This window comes from Thunnus albacares, chromosome 9, assembly GCF_914725855.1.
Source record: "Thunnus albacares chromosome 9, fThuAlb1.1, whole genome shotgun sequence".
In the NCBI taxonomy this organism is placed as follows: domain Eukaryota; kingdom Metazoa; phylum Chordata; class Actinopteri; order Scombriformes; family Scombridae; genus Thunnus; species Thunnus albacares.
This window is the reverse complement of record NC_058114.1, coordinates 23,936,556-23,950,665: the sequence shown is the minus strand read 5'-3', so window position 1 is coordinate 23,950,665 and position 14,110 is coordinate 23,936,556. Positions and strand designations below refer to the sequence as shown.

At 37.5% G+C, this 14,110-nt stretch overlaps 1 protein-coding gene across 1 annotated transcript; it reads left to right on the top strand.

Moving 5' to 3' along the window:
• Positions 1-7,516: 7,516 nt before the first annotated feature.
• Positions 7,517-10,123, top strand: LOC122988369 (granzyme G-like). The gene is made up of 5 exons (XM_044360620.1): positions 7,517-8,097; positions 8,239-8,398; positions 8,720-8,852; positions 9,039-9,260; positions 9,367-10,123. Exons 1-5 carry the CDS (start codon positions 8,040-8,042, stop codon positions 9,517-9,519), a joined length of 726 nt encoding a protein of 241 aa, XP_044216555.1. The 5' UTR covers positions 7,517-8,039; the 3' UTR covers positions 9,520-10,123.
• Positions 10,124-14,110: the final 3,987 nt, after the last annotated feature.

The following is a 14,110-nucleotide window of genomic DNA, read 5'->3' as shown; positions in this document are numbered from 1 at the left end:
TATTATTAGTATTATTAAATAGTACCAAAAATGGAAGGCTTATGCAGTGCAAAGAAAGGGGATGCATTAAAGAATTATGATAAAAAAAAAGCTTAATCAAAATGCAAGGCAAGGCAGGTTTATTTATATAGCACATTTCAGCAACAAGGAAATTCAAGGTGCTTTACATAAAATATTTAAAGCATCAAGATAAAGTGCAAAAGAAACAACATAAAAGGACATTTAAATACAAACAGAAAGAGTCATTAAAGAGCTAAGAGAACATAAAATAAAAACAAGCTAAAATAGAACACTGTGGGGCTGTGCTGGACCCTCAGGATATTAGTCACAAAATATGTATGCAAATCAAATGAATAGCCTACACTGTCACTACACACTATCCAGTTGACTGTTTGCCCTCCTTAACAGTGTAACTAGGCATGGCATGCCTGTCAAGCTTTAGATCTCTCCACATACAGAGATATGCATGGGCCTATATTAAGATCAATATCTAAAGAGTTTGGGGAGTGGTGGCTTTTCTATCACCTTTCAAAAACAAAAACACAAGACCAAAAATATAAGGAATAGATTAAACTGTGTTTATATGTAACATACACTGCAAATGTTACTATGCCCATTTATGTAAATAGCTTACTACCCACATTAGTAACCCGTATTAATTCAAAAGGGACATGTCATTAGCTAAGTATATTAATATGTGGTGTTACATACCCATTCAAGGCAATAAATAATCACTGGGAACCAAGATGCTACAATGTCTGAGAGTAAGAGTTTAGAGTAACAATAGCGGTTCTGTCGTGCTCTTTGTTTGATTTGGGTAAGTCTATACCATGGATCTATTATAAGAACTGAGGGGTGTACTATGAAGTAAGTTTGACATAGCCAGGCTTTCTTTGCGTTAGCTGGCTCAACAAAACCTAAAACCCCACTCAGCAATAATGGGTATTGCGTGTCCCCATAAAAGAGGACGTTTGGCACATCATTTGACTCTTCTTCTGCAGAAAATGGACTGATCGTGTGCTGCCTACTTCAATCAAGAGGAACAGGTTGTTAGAATGGATAGCTATGAAGAATATAAAAATATTATTATGGCAAAAAGCAATACTGTTGCTGCAAATAAGGCAAGAGAGGAATTCTGGCAGAAAATTGTGTAAATTTGAAAGTTAATATATTTATTTCATACCCAATGCACTCTCAATGCCTCCCGTTTATTTCTATTGTGAAAACTGTAGAGCTCTTAAACTTTAAACTTGATACAGCATATTTAAACATTATACTCAAGAACTGCATTTAGGTCTGACACTGTCCCATAATGAAGGATAAGTGAAAATAACTTTACTCTTTGGCCAAATCAAAATGAAATGAATTTTATTGATTGAATATTATCTATGATAAATACCAATAGACTAATCAATTCTCTATTCCATTAGCTGCGGTACCAGCAGTATAAAACAGACTTGGCAGCAAATCAGGACAAAGTATAAAAACATAACCCAAAGTGTAGCTGTTGTGCTTTCATCATTTTTTAGTATATGGATGATATGGTGTGTAAAGTGTTAATATTATCTGAAGCAAACAGGAAAAAAATGACAGGAGGAAGATTGGAGAGGGGGCATCTCCACCAGACTACACAATTTCAGAGGAGCTGACCCTTTCTAACAATCAAGGTCGGCCAGTAATGGAGGGGGGAGTCCAGTCTGATCCTGGGGCTGGCAGCTCCCAGCAACAATTGCATGTTCAGGGTACGTATACATGGCTTGGTGGTAAAGTACTGAATACATATTTGTAGTGGCCATCAAGTCTGAAAAGTGTTTATCTAATTTACAGCACACACCCTTGTTGACCCCCACACAGAGTCAACTGTCAAAGCAAGTTGTCATGTGTTTTTATCAATGTCTGCCGATGTGCTGAATCCACTTCATGCAGTTCTCTTAAATCATTCTTTAGGTGGAGATCAATGATGAGGAGACACTGTCTGTGTTCTCAGGGATGGCTTTAGGGGTAAATTTATTTTTATCATGTGGACCCAATTACAACTAATGTATCGATGAAAGGCTTGTGGTAGTCTGCACATAGGCTTAACTGCCTCATATGCAACACTCCAACACTTCTCTAAGTGACTTCAACAATGCAAATGGTAAGGGTTTTACATTTTGTAGTAGTCTTATGTCCATCTTATAAAGTGAGCTTTGCGCCACGCTAAATGAATCATGAACACAGTACAACATCAACATGACTGAAAAGTCTATCCCAGTCATCTCTGTTGCTTGATGAACACCTCAGTGTCCTATCAACTAAAACTATTTTTACAGGTTGACGCAGGCAATGTGAAGTCCCTCTATAAACGGAACCTGGAGCTGGACATTAAAAAAGAGTTGGAGATTAAAAAGCTCAAACTAGAAATTGAGCAACTGGAGTATGAGAAGGCGGTATTGCAGTGGATGGTACTTGAAAATGTTTTTGGTTAAGCACGATTGACATTGTATGCTTTGACTTTTTTCTCTTTTCCCAGCGAAGGCAGACATTATTAAGAAATAGGGAAACACATCCTGTGATTGGTTTATTTATTTATTTATTTTTTGTTCTTGTTGTTACATGAAAAATTGTTCAGTGATGGCCTGTCTGATGGCTTTACCAGCAGGGTGATCAAGGGTGATGGGGTCGACAACATTGGAGGGGCTCTCTCTTTCCTTATAGTGGTAATGTTGTGGAACACCGCATATGCTGATGTTATTTGGCAAGCCTGCTTGGGAGAGACCCTCAGACCATGGAGGCAGTTGAAACAAGACTTGATGACCCTGACAGTCAACTCTATCCTGACCCTGCATTTACTGAGGGCCACATTAAAACACCTTTGTAGTGCTGTCTGTGGGTCAGGATAAGGGGTCATCAAGTATCGTGTACATGCGTATCCTCTGTCCCCCAGTAGAAGTCCTTTAAAATGTTGTGTTAATAAAAGGAGAGGAAATTACTTGATCAGTGTCACAGTTAAATAAGCAATAGAATTAACTGTGTATATTTGCCATACCTTGCTCAAACCGATGACCCGGTGATGACTCTCAGAAAATGTCATGAATCAAGCCAGGCCATCTAGCATCCAGACCTGTGAACATTAATTGGGGGTCACGGCATTTTAGGTTAATTTCACAATGAAAACACTGAGACAAAGATACCAGTGGCGGCTTTTTAAAGGGAACCCATTGTGCTTTTTAATGGTGACAAAGTACTGTAACAAACTTTGTGGTTTATGTGAATATTTCTGACAAATGTGCAAAGTCTATTGTGCAGCGCTATTACAAAGCCTTAGTGTAGCTGCATTATATTCGGCCTCATAAGGTCTAATATTGGCAACACATCTCTGCTCTGTCATTATATTGTTAAGCTATGTCTTTGTTTGTGTTAGTGTTAGTGTTATCATGGAGAAACTCAGCAGCTAAAGTCAGGCTGCAGCTATGATGTTGTTCTTGTGGTCACTTCCTCCTACACACCCTGTTGTTTCTGATTCCACAGCATGATTAAAAAGCTCAAACTAGAAATTGAGCAACTGGAGTATGAGAAAGAGGTATTGCAGGAAATGGTACTTAATTTTTTTTGGTTAAGCATGATCGACATTGTATACTACTTTTTTTTTGTTTTCCCAGCAAAGGCAGACATTTTAATGAATAAATAAGTGATAATAAATAAGTGATTGGTTCATTCTTTTGTTGTTGTTGTTGTTGTTACATTGTTCAGTGATGGCCTGTCTGATGGCTATACCAGTGGGGTGATCGAGGGTGATCGAGGGTGATGGAGTCCACAACGTCGGGTGCCACCAATGGCACATGAGGGGCTCTTTCTTTCTTTATAGTGGCAATGTTGTGGAACACCACACCTGCTGATGTTATTTGGCAAGCCCACTTGGGAGAGACCCTAAGGCCATGGAGGCAGTTGAAACAGGACTTGATGACTCCAAAGGTCATCTCTATCCTGAAACCTGCATTTACCACATTGCCACATTAAAACACCTTTGTAGTGGTTTCTGTGGGTCAGGATAAGGGGTCATCAAGTATCCTGTACATGCCTATCCTCTGTCCCCCAGTAGAAGTCCTTTAAAATGTTCTGTTAATAAAGGGAGAGGAAACTACTTAATCAGTGTCACAATTAAACAAGCAATAGAATTAACTGTGTGTATTTGCCATACCTTGCTCAAACCATCACCCTGTGATGACTTTCGGAAAATGTGTGAGTCATGAACCAAGCCAGGCTGTTTAGCATCCACACTTGTGAACATTAATTGGTGGTCACAAGTCATCTGCAATGGCATTTCAGGTTAATTTCACAATGAAAGCACTGAGACAAAGTTACCAGTGAAGGCTTTTTAAAGGGAACCCATTGTGCTTATTAATGGTGACAAAGTACTGTAACAATTTTTGTGTTTTATGTGAATATTTCTGTCTACTGTGCAGCACTGTGACAAAACTTTAGTGTACCAGCATGCAATGTGCATATGTGCTACCAATCACCCAACAAAAATGAGTACCAAATAGTTTACCTGAATATTGATGCTGTGAAAGGACTTTCTATTAACAAAATCGCCCTAACGTTCTGCTAAGACTCCAGTGATGATGACCCTAGAGAATCCTATGAAGGAATTAGTTTTATATATTTCATATGCAAGTAAACATCATACTGATTAATAATATAGTGAACATACAACAATGTATGTTACCTGCGATTTTATAGAAGGCTTCTTTTATAGCCAGCATGGGCAAATGGCCAGGGAACACAACAAACATATTCAGTAGTTCATGAGAGCAAAAAAACCTTGTGAATAGTGCAGCATACAGTATTCTTGGTCAGATTGCCTGCATCACCAACTGAATGCATGTAAGTTCCAGGCAAGAAACGTAATCCATGCAGTTTACGCTACTGCATTACTAATGAATGGCTCAACAAATTTTCATATGTCATGTATTCCCTCATCTATATCGCTCGGAATTGCCCGGAAAAGCCAAACGGTGCTTTTTATAGACGATTTAAATCTGAAACTCTTAACATAACGTCCTCTGGAGCAGGTTAGGTATACAGCATAAGTTACCATGGCAGTTTAGCCAGGTTAAAAGAGAGTCACCTTCATGACATTGAAAACTCTGGCTTTAGGCTCAACATACCTCACTAACCCATTAATGTCATTTCATAGTACACCCCTCTGGATACTGATTCAAAGAAAGACTCAAAGATGGTGCCAATTCAACTGAATGTTACTTGCTCACCTGGCACATGAGCCAAAGAAGTTTCTAGCTTCTGGGTTTGCTTCCGCCTCATGTGGCCCACTGAATATGTGAAGTAGTGTTTCTCCTTTGCATATTTGGAAAGTTTTACAAATATAAAACCTTCATGGATTAAAGATTCACAATACAAAGGCTAATACTTGACCTTATTTGCACTCTGAGGTGTCCTGTCAACAGTTTTACAGATGTCTCTTTTATAATGGTGGTCTATGGGGAAACTACTTTTTAGGACTACAGGGGAGTTTTTTGCTGCAATACTGCGAGAAGCCACTAGGAAAAATAGGCAGCAAGGTTGAGTGGCAGAGCCATATCCAGTGAAAGAGAAAATTCATCACTGTGAATATGATGATTTCTTTAAACTAGGTCATCTATATAGTAAAAATGTGCAATTATTTTTGAAATTGGTGCCCAAAGACTAGAGAAAACTGAGAAAAAGGCTGTAGATTCCCCATACCACTGTGGGGGGAATCCTACAACAAGCAGAATGCATTGTGCACATCCCGTTCAGTCATCTACTGATGGTGTGTTTATGGAATGCAGGTGGCGAGTACAGATACAAAGTTTCAGAGACAAAGTTCGTGAGCAGCATTATATCTCTTTACTAAGGCTTATTTTCATTTACAAACTTTTTCCTCATCAAGTTGGGATATATCGTACCAGTGTGCAAGGATCATAAAACAAACGGTGCGCTGCAGTCAGTTAACATTATGTGGATCATTGCAAACTTACCGAGTGCTGCACGGTGCCAGTGGACAGTTAAAAAAACCTTTGAGTCTGTGATTGTCATTTCAGCTTGTTTTGGGAAACAATCATGGGGGAAAAGGGTGAGAAACTGCAAGGAAATACTGTTTCTTTTACCTATTTTGGATGATGATGAACGGGGACCTATTTGTAGTCACCCAGTCACTGTAGTTCTGTTCTGTGCTCAGAGTTGGCAAAATCCAATATAATATTCTGTCAGAAAACAAAGTCAGGTTTACCAAGGCACTGCAAAGTTTGTTGCATCACAGGGCTTTCTGTTCTGTCTCCATTCCCTCTGCACTGGGCACCAGTATTCGATGCTGCAGCCGCCTGTCTGACTGTAGCGCCTCTTTCAGCTGCTGCTATTCCATAGCTCCCGTGGTTGCTCTCTCCTCCATACTCTGTTTTGTCTGATTCGACAGCACTATGTTCAGCCTCATAAGTTGTAATAGTTGCGCCACATCTCTGCTCCGACGTTATATTGTAAAGCTAGTTGTTTGTTTGTGTTAATGTTAGTGTTATCATGGTAAAACTCAGCAGCTGAAGTCAGGTCACGGCTGTAACGTAGCTCTATTTCTCTTCTTGTCTCTCTCTTCATACAGGACAATGAAGGGGGATCAGCACCCTAAGAAACAATCTGAGGCTGTCACTGAGAGAATGACCTGCCAACCTCTTTGTAAAAAATAAAATGAAAATCTACTAATGGAGAGCTGTGATGGAGGCTTTTTTTCTTCAAACATGTTCAGTTATCAAACGTAATTTACCTGCATTAGTGCATTAGAAGTGAGGCAGTATACCTCACGTCTAGTGAGTGGCCCAGTCCTTTGTATATTTTTCTGTATGTGGCCCTCAGGAAAAAAAAGTTTGGACACCCCTGCTCTAGCAACTCCAGCCAAATTTGCATTTGTGTTTCCTTTGCAAACACCTTTTGGTTATTCCTCATACTCAAATACTTTCGCTTTTAAAAGTAAAGCATACCGTTTGAAAATACAAACACCACAGCATAAATATAATCACCATGTTGCTTGTCTGTGTAGGTTTTTCTATATAAGCACTCAAACCATCCAAGGGTTATGTTAGAATGAATAAAATTTCATTAATTACAACAAAGGTAATAACATAGATTACAATTTTATTTAGAATACTGTACTATAACGCTAAGGCTAAATAGTTCTACCCTGCAATACTCAAATAATGCTGTCTTTATATCCATACTTTAAATCATCAGTACAAACTTGAAAACACATGAATGAATAGGCAATACAACAATAGTTCAGAAAAAAAGAAAAAACAAAACAGAAATAATTGACAAAATAGAAACAAATCCTTCCCTCATCACAACTGATTTTATTACTGTAAAGGAACAGGGGCATGAAGAGGACGCCAGTGGCTTATGTTCAGGAAAAAGATCTAACAGTGGTTGGCACAGTAAAAGACTACAGAAATGTTACTTACTAACTGTTGCCTGTCTCACAATTCAGGATTCAGAATTTGGTGGGGAATCATTTTATTTCAAAACCTTAAAGACTCATCAAAATATTACTTCACTGTAATGCCTAATAATTTAATTACAGTAATAAAAATGTGTGTCGACTAATCTCTGATGAGTTTTTAATTTTTTTTGGTAGCTAAAAGGTTTAATGTCATGTTACTACAAGTTTCACAAACAACACTTTCAAACCACTTCTATGTGTTGTGTGATCTCTGAGAGAGCCACAGCACTGAGGACAAAATGCTCTTGAGGACGAAATGATCTTCAATAAATCTTCAAGGCTGTGTGTTACAACAGTCATCAATAAACCACATACACCATATGTACTTTATCAAACACTGTATAAAGACTTTTGACTTGTTCCTTGAAAATCTAACTTTTGTTATAGAGGCTTCCTCTTCAAAGCCCCATAGTTTGCACATGCACATTGCGCAAACACTTCCTTCTTTCTCTAAGCAGCAGAGTATTTAAAGACTGAAACTATCGGTGATGTGTGCCATTGATCTTCAGTAGCTCAAGTGGACTGTGATCTCATCATGAATATCCAGTGTAAACTTGTTATGCTGATACTTGCGCTGACTCTTGATGATCAAGGTAAGTTAAACATAGTTTTTACGGTATTATATAATGTACACACAGGTTATTATAACATGCAGTTTAGATCGCAGTACATGAGAAACTACATTCCACTCTCAGTACTGTGTAGTATAGTGCATTTATTTACCTCTCCTCTAGTTCATACAGGGGAAATCATTGGAGGTCATGAGGCTGTGGCACATAGCAGGCCCTACATGGTGCTTTTGGAGAGGGAGATGCCAAGTGGTAAAAAAAAACACTGTGGTGGCTTTCTTCTGAATGAGGATTTTGTGATGACTGCAGCCCACTGTCAAGCCAAGTAAGTTGAACAAACTTTATGTTTACCTACTGACACGGATGATTCTGAGACTCTTTTTCTATGTCCCCACATGAATTAAGATTTCAACTTTATAGCATCAATTTGACAAATATTCTTCATGAATTGTGACATAAATTCAAGTCTTTTGATGTTTTTATTTTGTGAATATAATGCTTTCACAAATCTGTTTTTTTTAATCATAGTTAAGGACAAAAATACATACACAAACACACAAAGAAAAGAAACAAAAACTCAAAGAAAAAATTCCTAATCAATGAATTCCCAGTTAACTTTTTTTTGCTTTTAATTTTGTCATTTCAGGTCCTACAACGTCTCACTAGGAGTTCACAATGCCCAAAAAAATGATGGCCAACAGAACATATCTGTGGAACAAGCATTTCCACATGAAGAATACAATGAAGCTGAATACAAAAATGACATAATGTTACTCAAGGTAAAAGAAAAAAAAATTGTAAAACCCCTGTAGTAGCAGAAAAATGGTTTTGTGTTTTTCATCTCCAATTTTTCTCTCATCATAGTATTAAATTATCTATTAAATGCATTAATCAAATGGAGTACTAAAATACTGTACAGTTTGATGTTTATATTTTTTATATTTTTTTTCTCCCTGTTCTTCAAGTTGCACTCCAAGGCAAAATTTAGCAAAAATGTGGAATCCATTGCTCTCGCAGATCAAAGTGGTGACTCACTACCACAATCATGTATTGTCTCTGGCTGGGGCAGAACGGAGAACAGCAATAAATATATGGCTCCTAAACTCATGGAAATCAATGTAAAACTAATTGAGACGTGTGTTAAAGAAAAATCATACTGCTCTCAGGGACACAATGGACCTGATGTGGTACGTACATTTATGTAACACAACATGGACAAACTTAATCTGGTTAACCATGATACTTAATTCACTGTTGTTGAGGAATAACTGCATCCTGTATATGTACTTCCAGGGAGACTCTGGTGGTCCACTGGTCTGTGAAGATGGAAAGGCATACGGGGTGGTGTCCTCCACCTTCAGTCCACATGGAGGTGGCCCAAAAGTCTACCATTATGTTAAGATTTCTGACTATAGAAGCTGGATTGATACAATTATGAAAACATAAAAGAGTTCTTATACATGTAACACTTGATTGACCAAATCAAAACATTTGAATTTACAGTGCTGCCATACAAAAGTTTGGATTTCCTTGCTTTACACAGATTTAATAAAAATATGCTACATATGACTTTTTTTTTTGGCAAGTTCAGTCAAACGATATAAAATATATGAATGTGGTTTGGTTAATTGAAGAGAGTGACATGTTTCTGCTTTTTATGCTTAAGCTGTTTTTCTGCTGCAGTAGGCTACAAAATTGATAACTATAGTTTCTGTCAATGCATTTTAGGTTATTCTAGACACATTACAAATTTAAACCAAGTATGTGGGTTTTTCGAGGCTAGACTTCAATACACCAATAATGGCACACAGTATAGGTTGGAGTGACGGGTTGGGGTACCATTCAAAAATTTAGACTCAGTGATGTTTAATCAGTGTAAATATCTATTGATACAGTATTAGATACATATGTCCTACTGCTCTTAAATGCATTCTATATATTAAATACATTACTGCTTTTGCATCTAAGTTTTGAATTGATGAAATGAAAACAAAGAATCCTGTTTTGTACCATCTTTTTAAACAATAAACTGTTGCTATATGACCAATCAGTTCTGCTGAATATCATTTGATATCCTCCTCCAGCTATGACATCTGGGACAAGAGTGATATTGTACTGTAACTGCAATGTCTTTTGATAGCTTACAATAATATGAGAAAATATGTGCAGTACATGAAATCTATTATCAAAAACTGGTGACAGAAATTTGTAAAAGCATTTCATTTAAAACAAAGTGAAACCATACAAATGATGAAAGGTATAACAACTGTCAGGATAGTTGTACTGAGAAGAATGTAAGAATCAAATGTAACTGATTTTGTATATTCCTAATTTTTGTCAAAACAAAATGATTAAACATGTTCTATAGGTAACAGTGAGGCTCTTAAGTCAATCCTCTGTTTGACAATTTTTAAATCTGACCAGCATGTCTTGACTAAAGACGGTTTTGATTTTGGTGACTGCATATGCTTTCCTGTAGCACCACCAACAGGCAGTTTCCATTTTTACATGACCATCGTCATTTGCATCTGGGTAGTTTAGGCCTCAGCCTATATGGGTGGCTTCTTGCTCTTCTCTTCCTCCCAGGCCTCCACCAGCCAGATGGGTTAGGGTTTTGTTTGCATGTCTCACATACTTCACCCATCCACGCATTGTATTCATTACTGACTTAGCTGACTAACATTATTATATTTTATCTTAAGTTGACAGTAAATGTTGTTTTAGAAGCTTTGTTCATGTGTGATTCCCTTTTTTGTTGCTGACTCTGAATCAGTTTGTGACACCATATTGGTGATTGTATTAATAAACACATATGCATCTGTTTAATAATGCACAAAATATATATTTATAAATATAATAATCCATGCAGAAAACCCATTTGTTAGGTTTTACTTATTGAAAATATTGAACTTACATACAGTACTGGTCAAAACTGTGTGTGAACTTTTGACGGGTTCTGTATGTATTCAGATGAGGAAGCAGCCAATATGCCTCAATGTTGAAGCCAATTTACAGTTGCCTCAAGATGTAGATCTTCTAGTGGTCACTTGATACAGCTCTCAGGTGGTTTATCTGTCTTGCAGATACTCCATGCTCTGTCAGACCATCTGTGAACTTCTATATCAACTGTTTAAAGGGGTTATGGCTGCTAAAATCTCAATCTGAGGGATGCGTGCATTTTTCTGAAAAACTCCCAGTATGTTGCTCTGTTCACCCTTCCCACAATCTTGAGAAGTCTCTTATTCCTACTTACTCTGAATAATTCAGGGACCTAGAGATGGGCAGGGGCCAGGACACAAAGATAATATATACTTAGTGTCTCAGAGCTGTTGTTATGGTGTTGTCAGAGGTGTGGTCCTGTGCTCCTTTACTCAGGAAAACCCTCTGTCGATAGCCTTAATACCTGATTCATAGAGTGCAGATTTTTCTAACCTGGTGCTGTTTGTACCGTAAATGTATCTGTGGCTTTGATGTAACTCTGCAGTCTTGAGTCATCCTGCTCTAAGCATTGGTTTTGATACAAGTATACAAGAACAGAACTATTTTATGTAACGGTTTAATACACTTCACTGAATGAACAGAAATATGAATAAAAGCTTATTGGTTGCAAAAAAAGAGGATACTGAAGTTAGTTACATAATTGCGTGGTGGTCTGTGGTTAAGATATACATGAATATAGAAAGTATAGACACTGACATTTAAGTATATGAAGACACAAATCTTTCTCTATATTGGAGTATTATTAGGGACCGAGCCCAAAAGGCAGAGGACTACTGTAAAACAGCAGTCCTTACCTAAGGGCGAGGACCCTATTGTTTTTCATGTGTTTGTTTGTTTGTTTCTTTCTTTCTTTCTTTCTTTATTATTACAGGACTCAAAACCTAAATTTGACCCCCTAAACATGCTCAAAAACTCACCAAATTTGGCACACACATCAGGTCTGGTGAAAAATTTGATAAAATGTAAAAATGAACCCCTAAAGTGCCAAAATGTGCTCTCTAGCACCACCTATGTAACTAAAATGGCCGCCATGGCCCGTAGGAATGTTGTAGAGAAATCAAACCAAAACTCAATTATTTGTCTCAACAAGACCTACAAATCATACACTGACACCCCTGACCTAAATCCAACAGGAAGTCCACAATTAGCCTTTCAAAATAAGACTTTGCCCCAATTTTGGCCCCCGAACAAACGCTATCTCCTCTGAGGGCGTTAATGGTATCAGCTTCAAACTTTAATGGGTGACTTATGACACTATGCTGAAAAAAGGTGTTAAAAACTTTGTAATAACTCGAACGGTTGCAGTGCCACATCACACCTTACAATGTAAACCAATGGGGAGGCAATCTATGGGCATGGACTTTGTGTCAAACAGAGGCTTCTGACGTCTAAACTCCTGACTACTTTCAAACCTGTATGAATGGATTCACAATGAAATTTCCTACTAAAAAATATGAAATTAAATTATGTAAGATTTGGCCAAAGTCATGGGATTTATGAGGAGATTTCACAAAAAGCGTACTCTAAAATCCTCCTCTCCAACTGCTCCTGGTGATGTCACTCCCTCAGTGCTGTGAAACATTCCGCAATACACACTCATTATAAAATCACAGGAAGAGCAAGAAAAGACTTTAAAACTCACTCTCTAATATCTCAAAAACAATAAAAGATAGAAAAAACATGTAAATTCAAGATTTATAGGTCAAAGTCTCGTGACTCATTTAAAGTTCAAATGAAGTTTGTATCTAAAACTATGTGGAAGCAGTAAATGTTCAAAAAGGTGTGGGTTCGCTCACACTCTCCATTCAAACTCCAAATCAAACTTTGACCAGGTCATGTGGGTTAAAAGTCTTTCCTTTTCTAAAAATAGACTTGATGAAAATGAGGAAAATAATTTGTTTTACACACAAACAATTCAATTTACTAATTGAAATTCAAGTGAATGGGCCCAAAACTTGCATGATTTTGATGACACAGGTGTGAGCAAGACAGACATGTCTCACCCTGCAGAAAATTCTCATCCTGTCAATCAATCTTTCAAAATAAAAGCACACCACATTTGTAATAAATATCCCTCATTTTTAAAAAGCAAAATGATCTGATCCCGACGGGCCATAGTGCGAGGTCCCGACCAACACTGCTTGCAGCTTTAATTATATGAGCAACCTCTGACTCTATAAACCTTTCTCCACATTGGAGCAATACAGTAGAGTGTTATGTTGAAGGACAATATAAGCATGCCTCTGACTCTATAAAGGGGAATTTGAGATCTTGAACCACTAAAGTAAAATGAACACTGCAAAATTCTAATTCTTCTATATTTTGTAATGGGTAGATGGACATATTTAAAGGGTTGTTGAATATTTATCATAGTAATAAGTTAGGGTAAGAGCTTTTAGAGTTTTCAGCAACTGTTTTAGCAAGGCATCATGAGGGCTCAGCATAGCTGCACATTATGGTGAAAACACTACATAAAAATCTACTTCAGTTACATCACTGTGATACTCACCACAGCTGTTATACAGTAGCTAGTTGGCTCTGTATAGTCCCCTAGAGGATCTCCATGTCATGCCTGGGTCACTTTTGAAATGTAGGAGAAACAAGGAACATTAACCACTTAAAACAGCTCTATTCAAAATATTACTTAAGATTACTTCTTGTCTGCACCTTCAAAATTTAACATTGTTGTCACAAGCACCATGTATAATATGTTGACTGTCTACTGTATTGTGAACACTGACCGTTGCTGATAAGGTGTTGTCTCCCCTGCTATCTCGGTATCCACCAGCACTCCTGTATCTTTTTCCGAAGGGGCTTTATTCACTGACTTCATATCTCTTGATCCTGCTGGCCCTGTATCAAGTCTCTATTCATATGAACACCATATCTTCTGCACCTATGAAAGAAGGGAGGCACACATATGTGGGGAGTTTATAGGTTTTTCTGAATATTTTGAATAATAATATTTTTGCCAAGAAGAAACCACCAAATATAAGAATCCAGCAACTGCATCATTCACTTAAACCAAATGGGGAAT

Bases quoted from the DNA above. Each gene is read 5' to 3' on its own strand.
- LOC122988369 (XM_044360620.1), top strand. From the start codon at position 8,040: ATGAATATCCAGTGTAAACTTGTTATGCTGATACTTGCGCTGACTCTT. The intron at 8,098-8,238 runs GTAAGTTAAACA...CCTCTCCTCTAG, and splicing joins GCTGACTCTTGATGATCAAG to TTCATACAGGGGAAATCATT. The intron at 9,261-9,366 runs GTACGTACATTT...ATGTACTTCCAG, and splicing joins GACACAATGGACCTGATGTG to GGAGACTCTGGTGGTCCACT.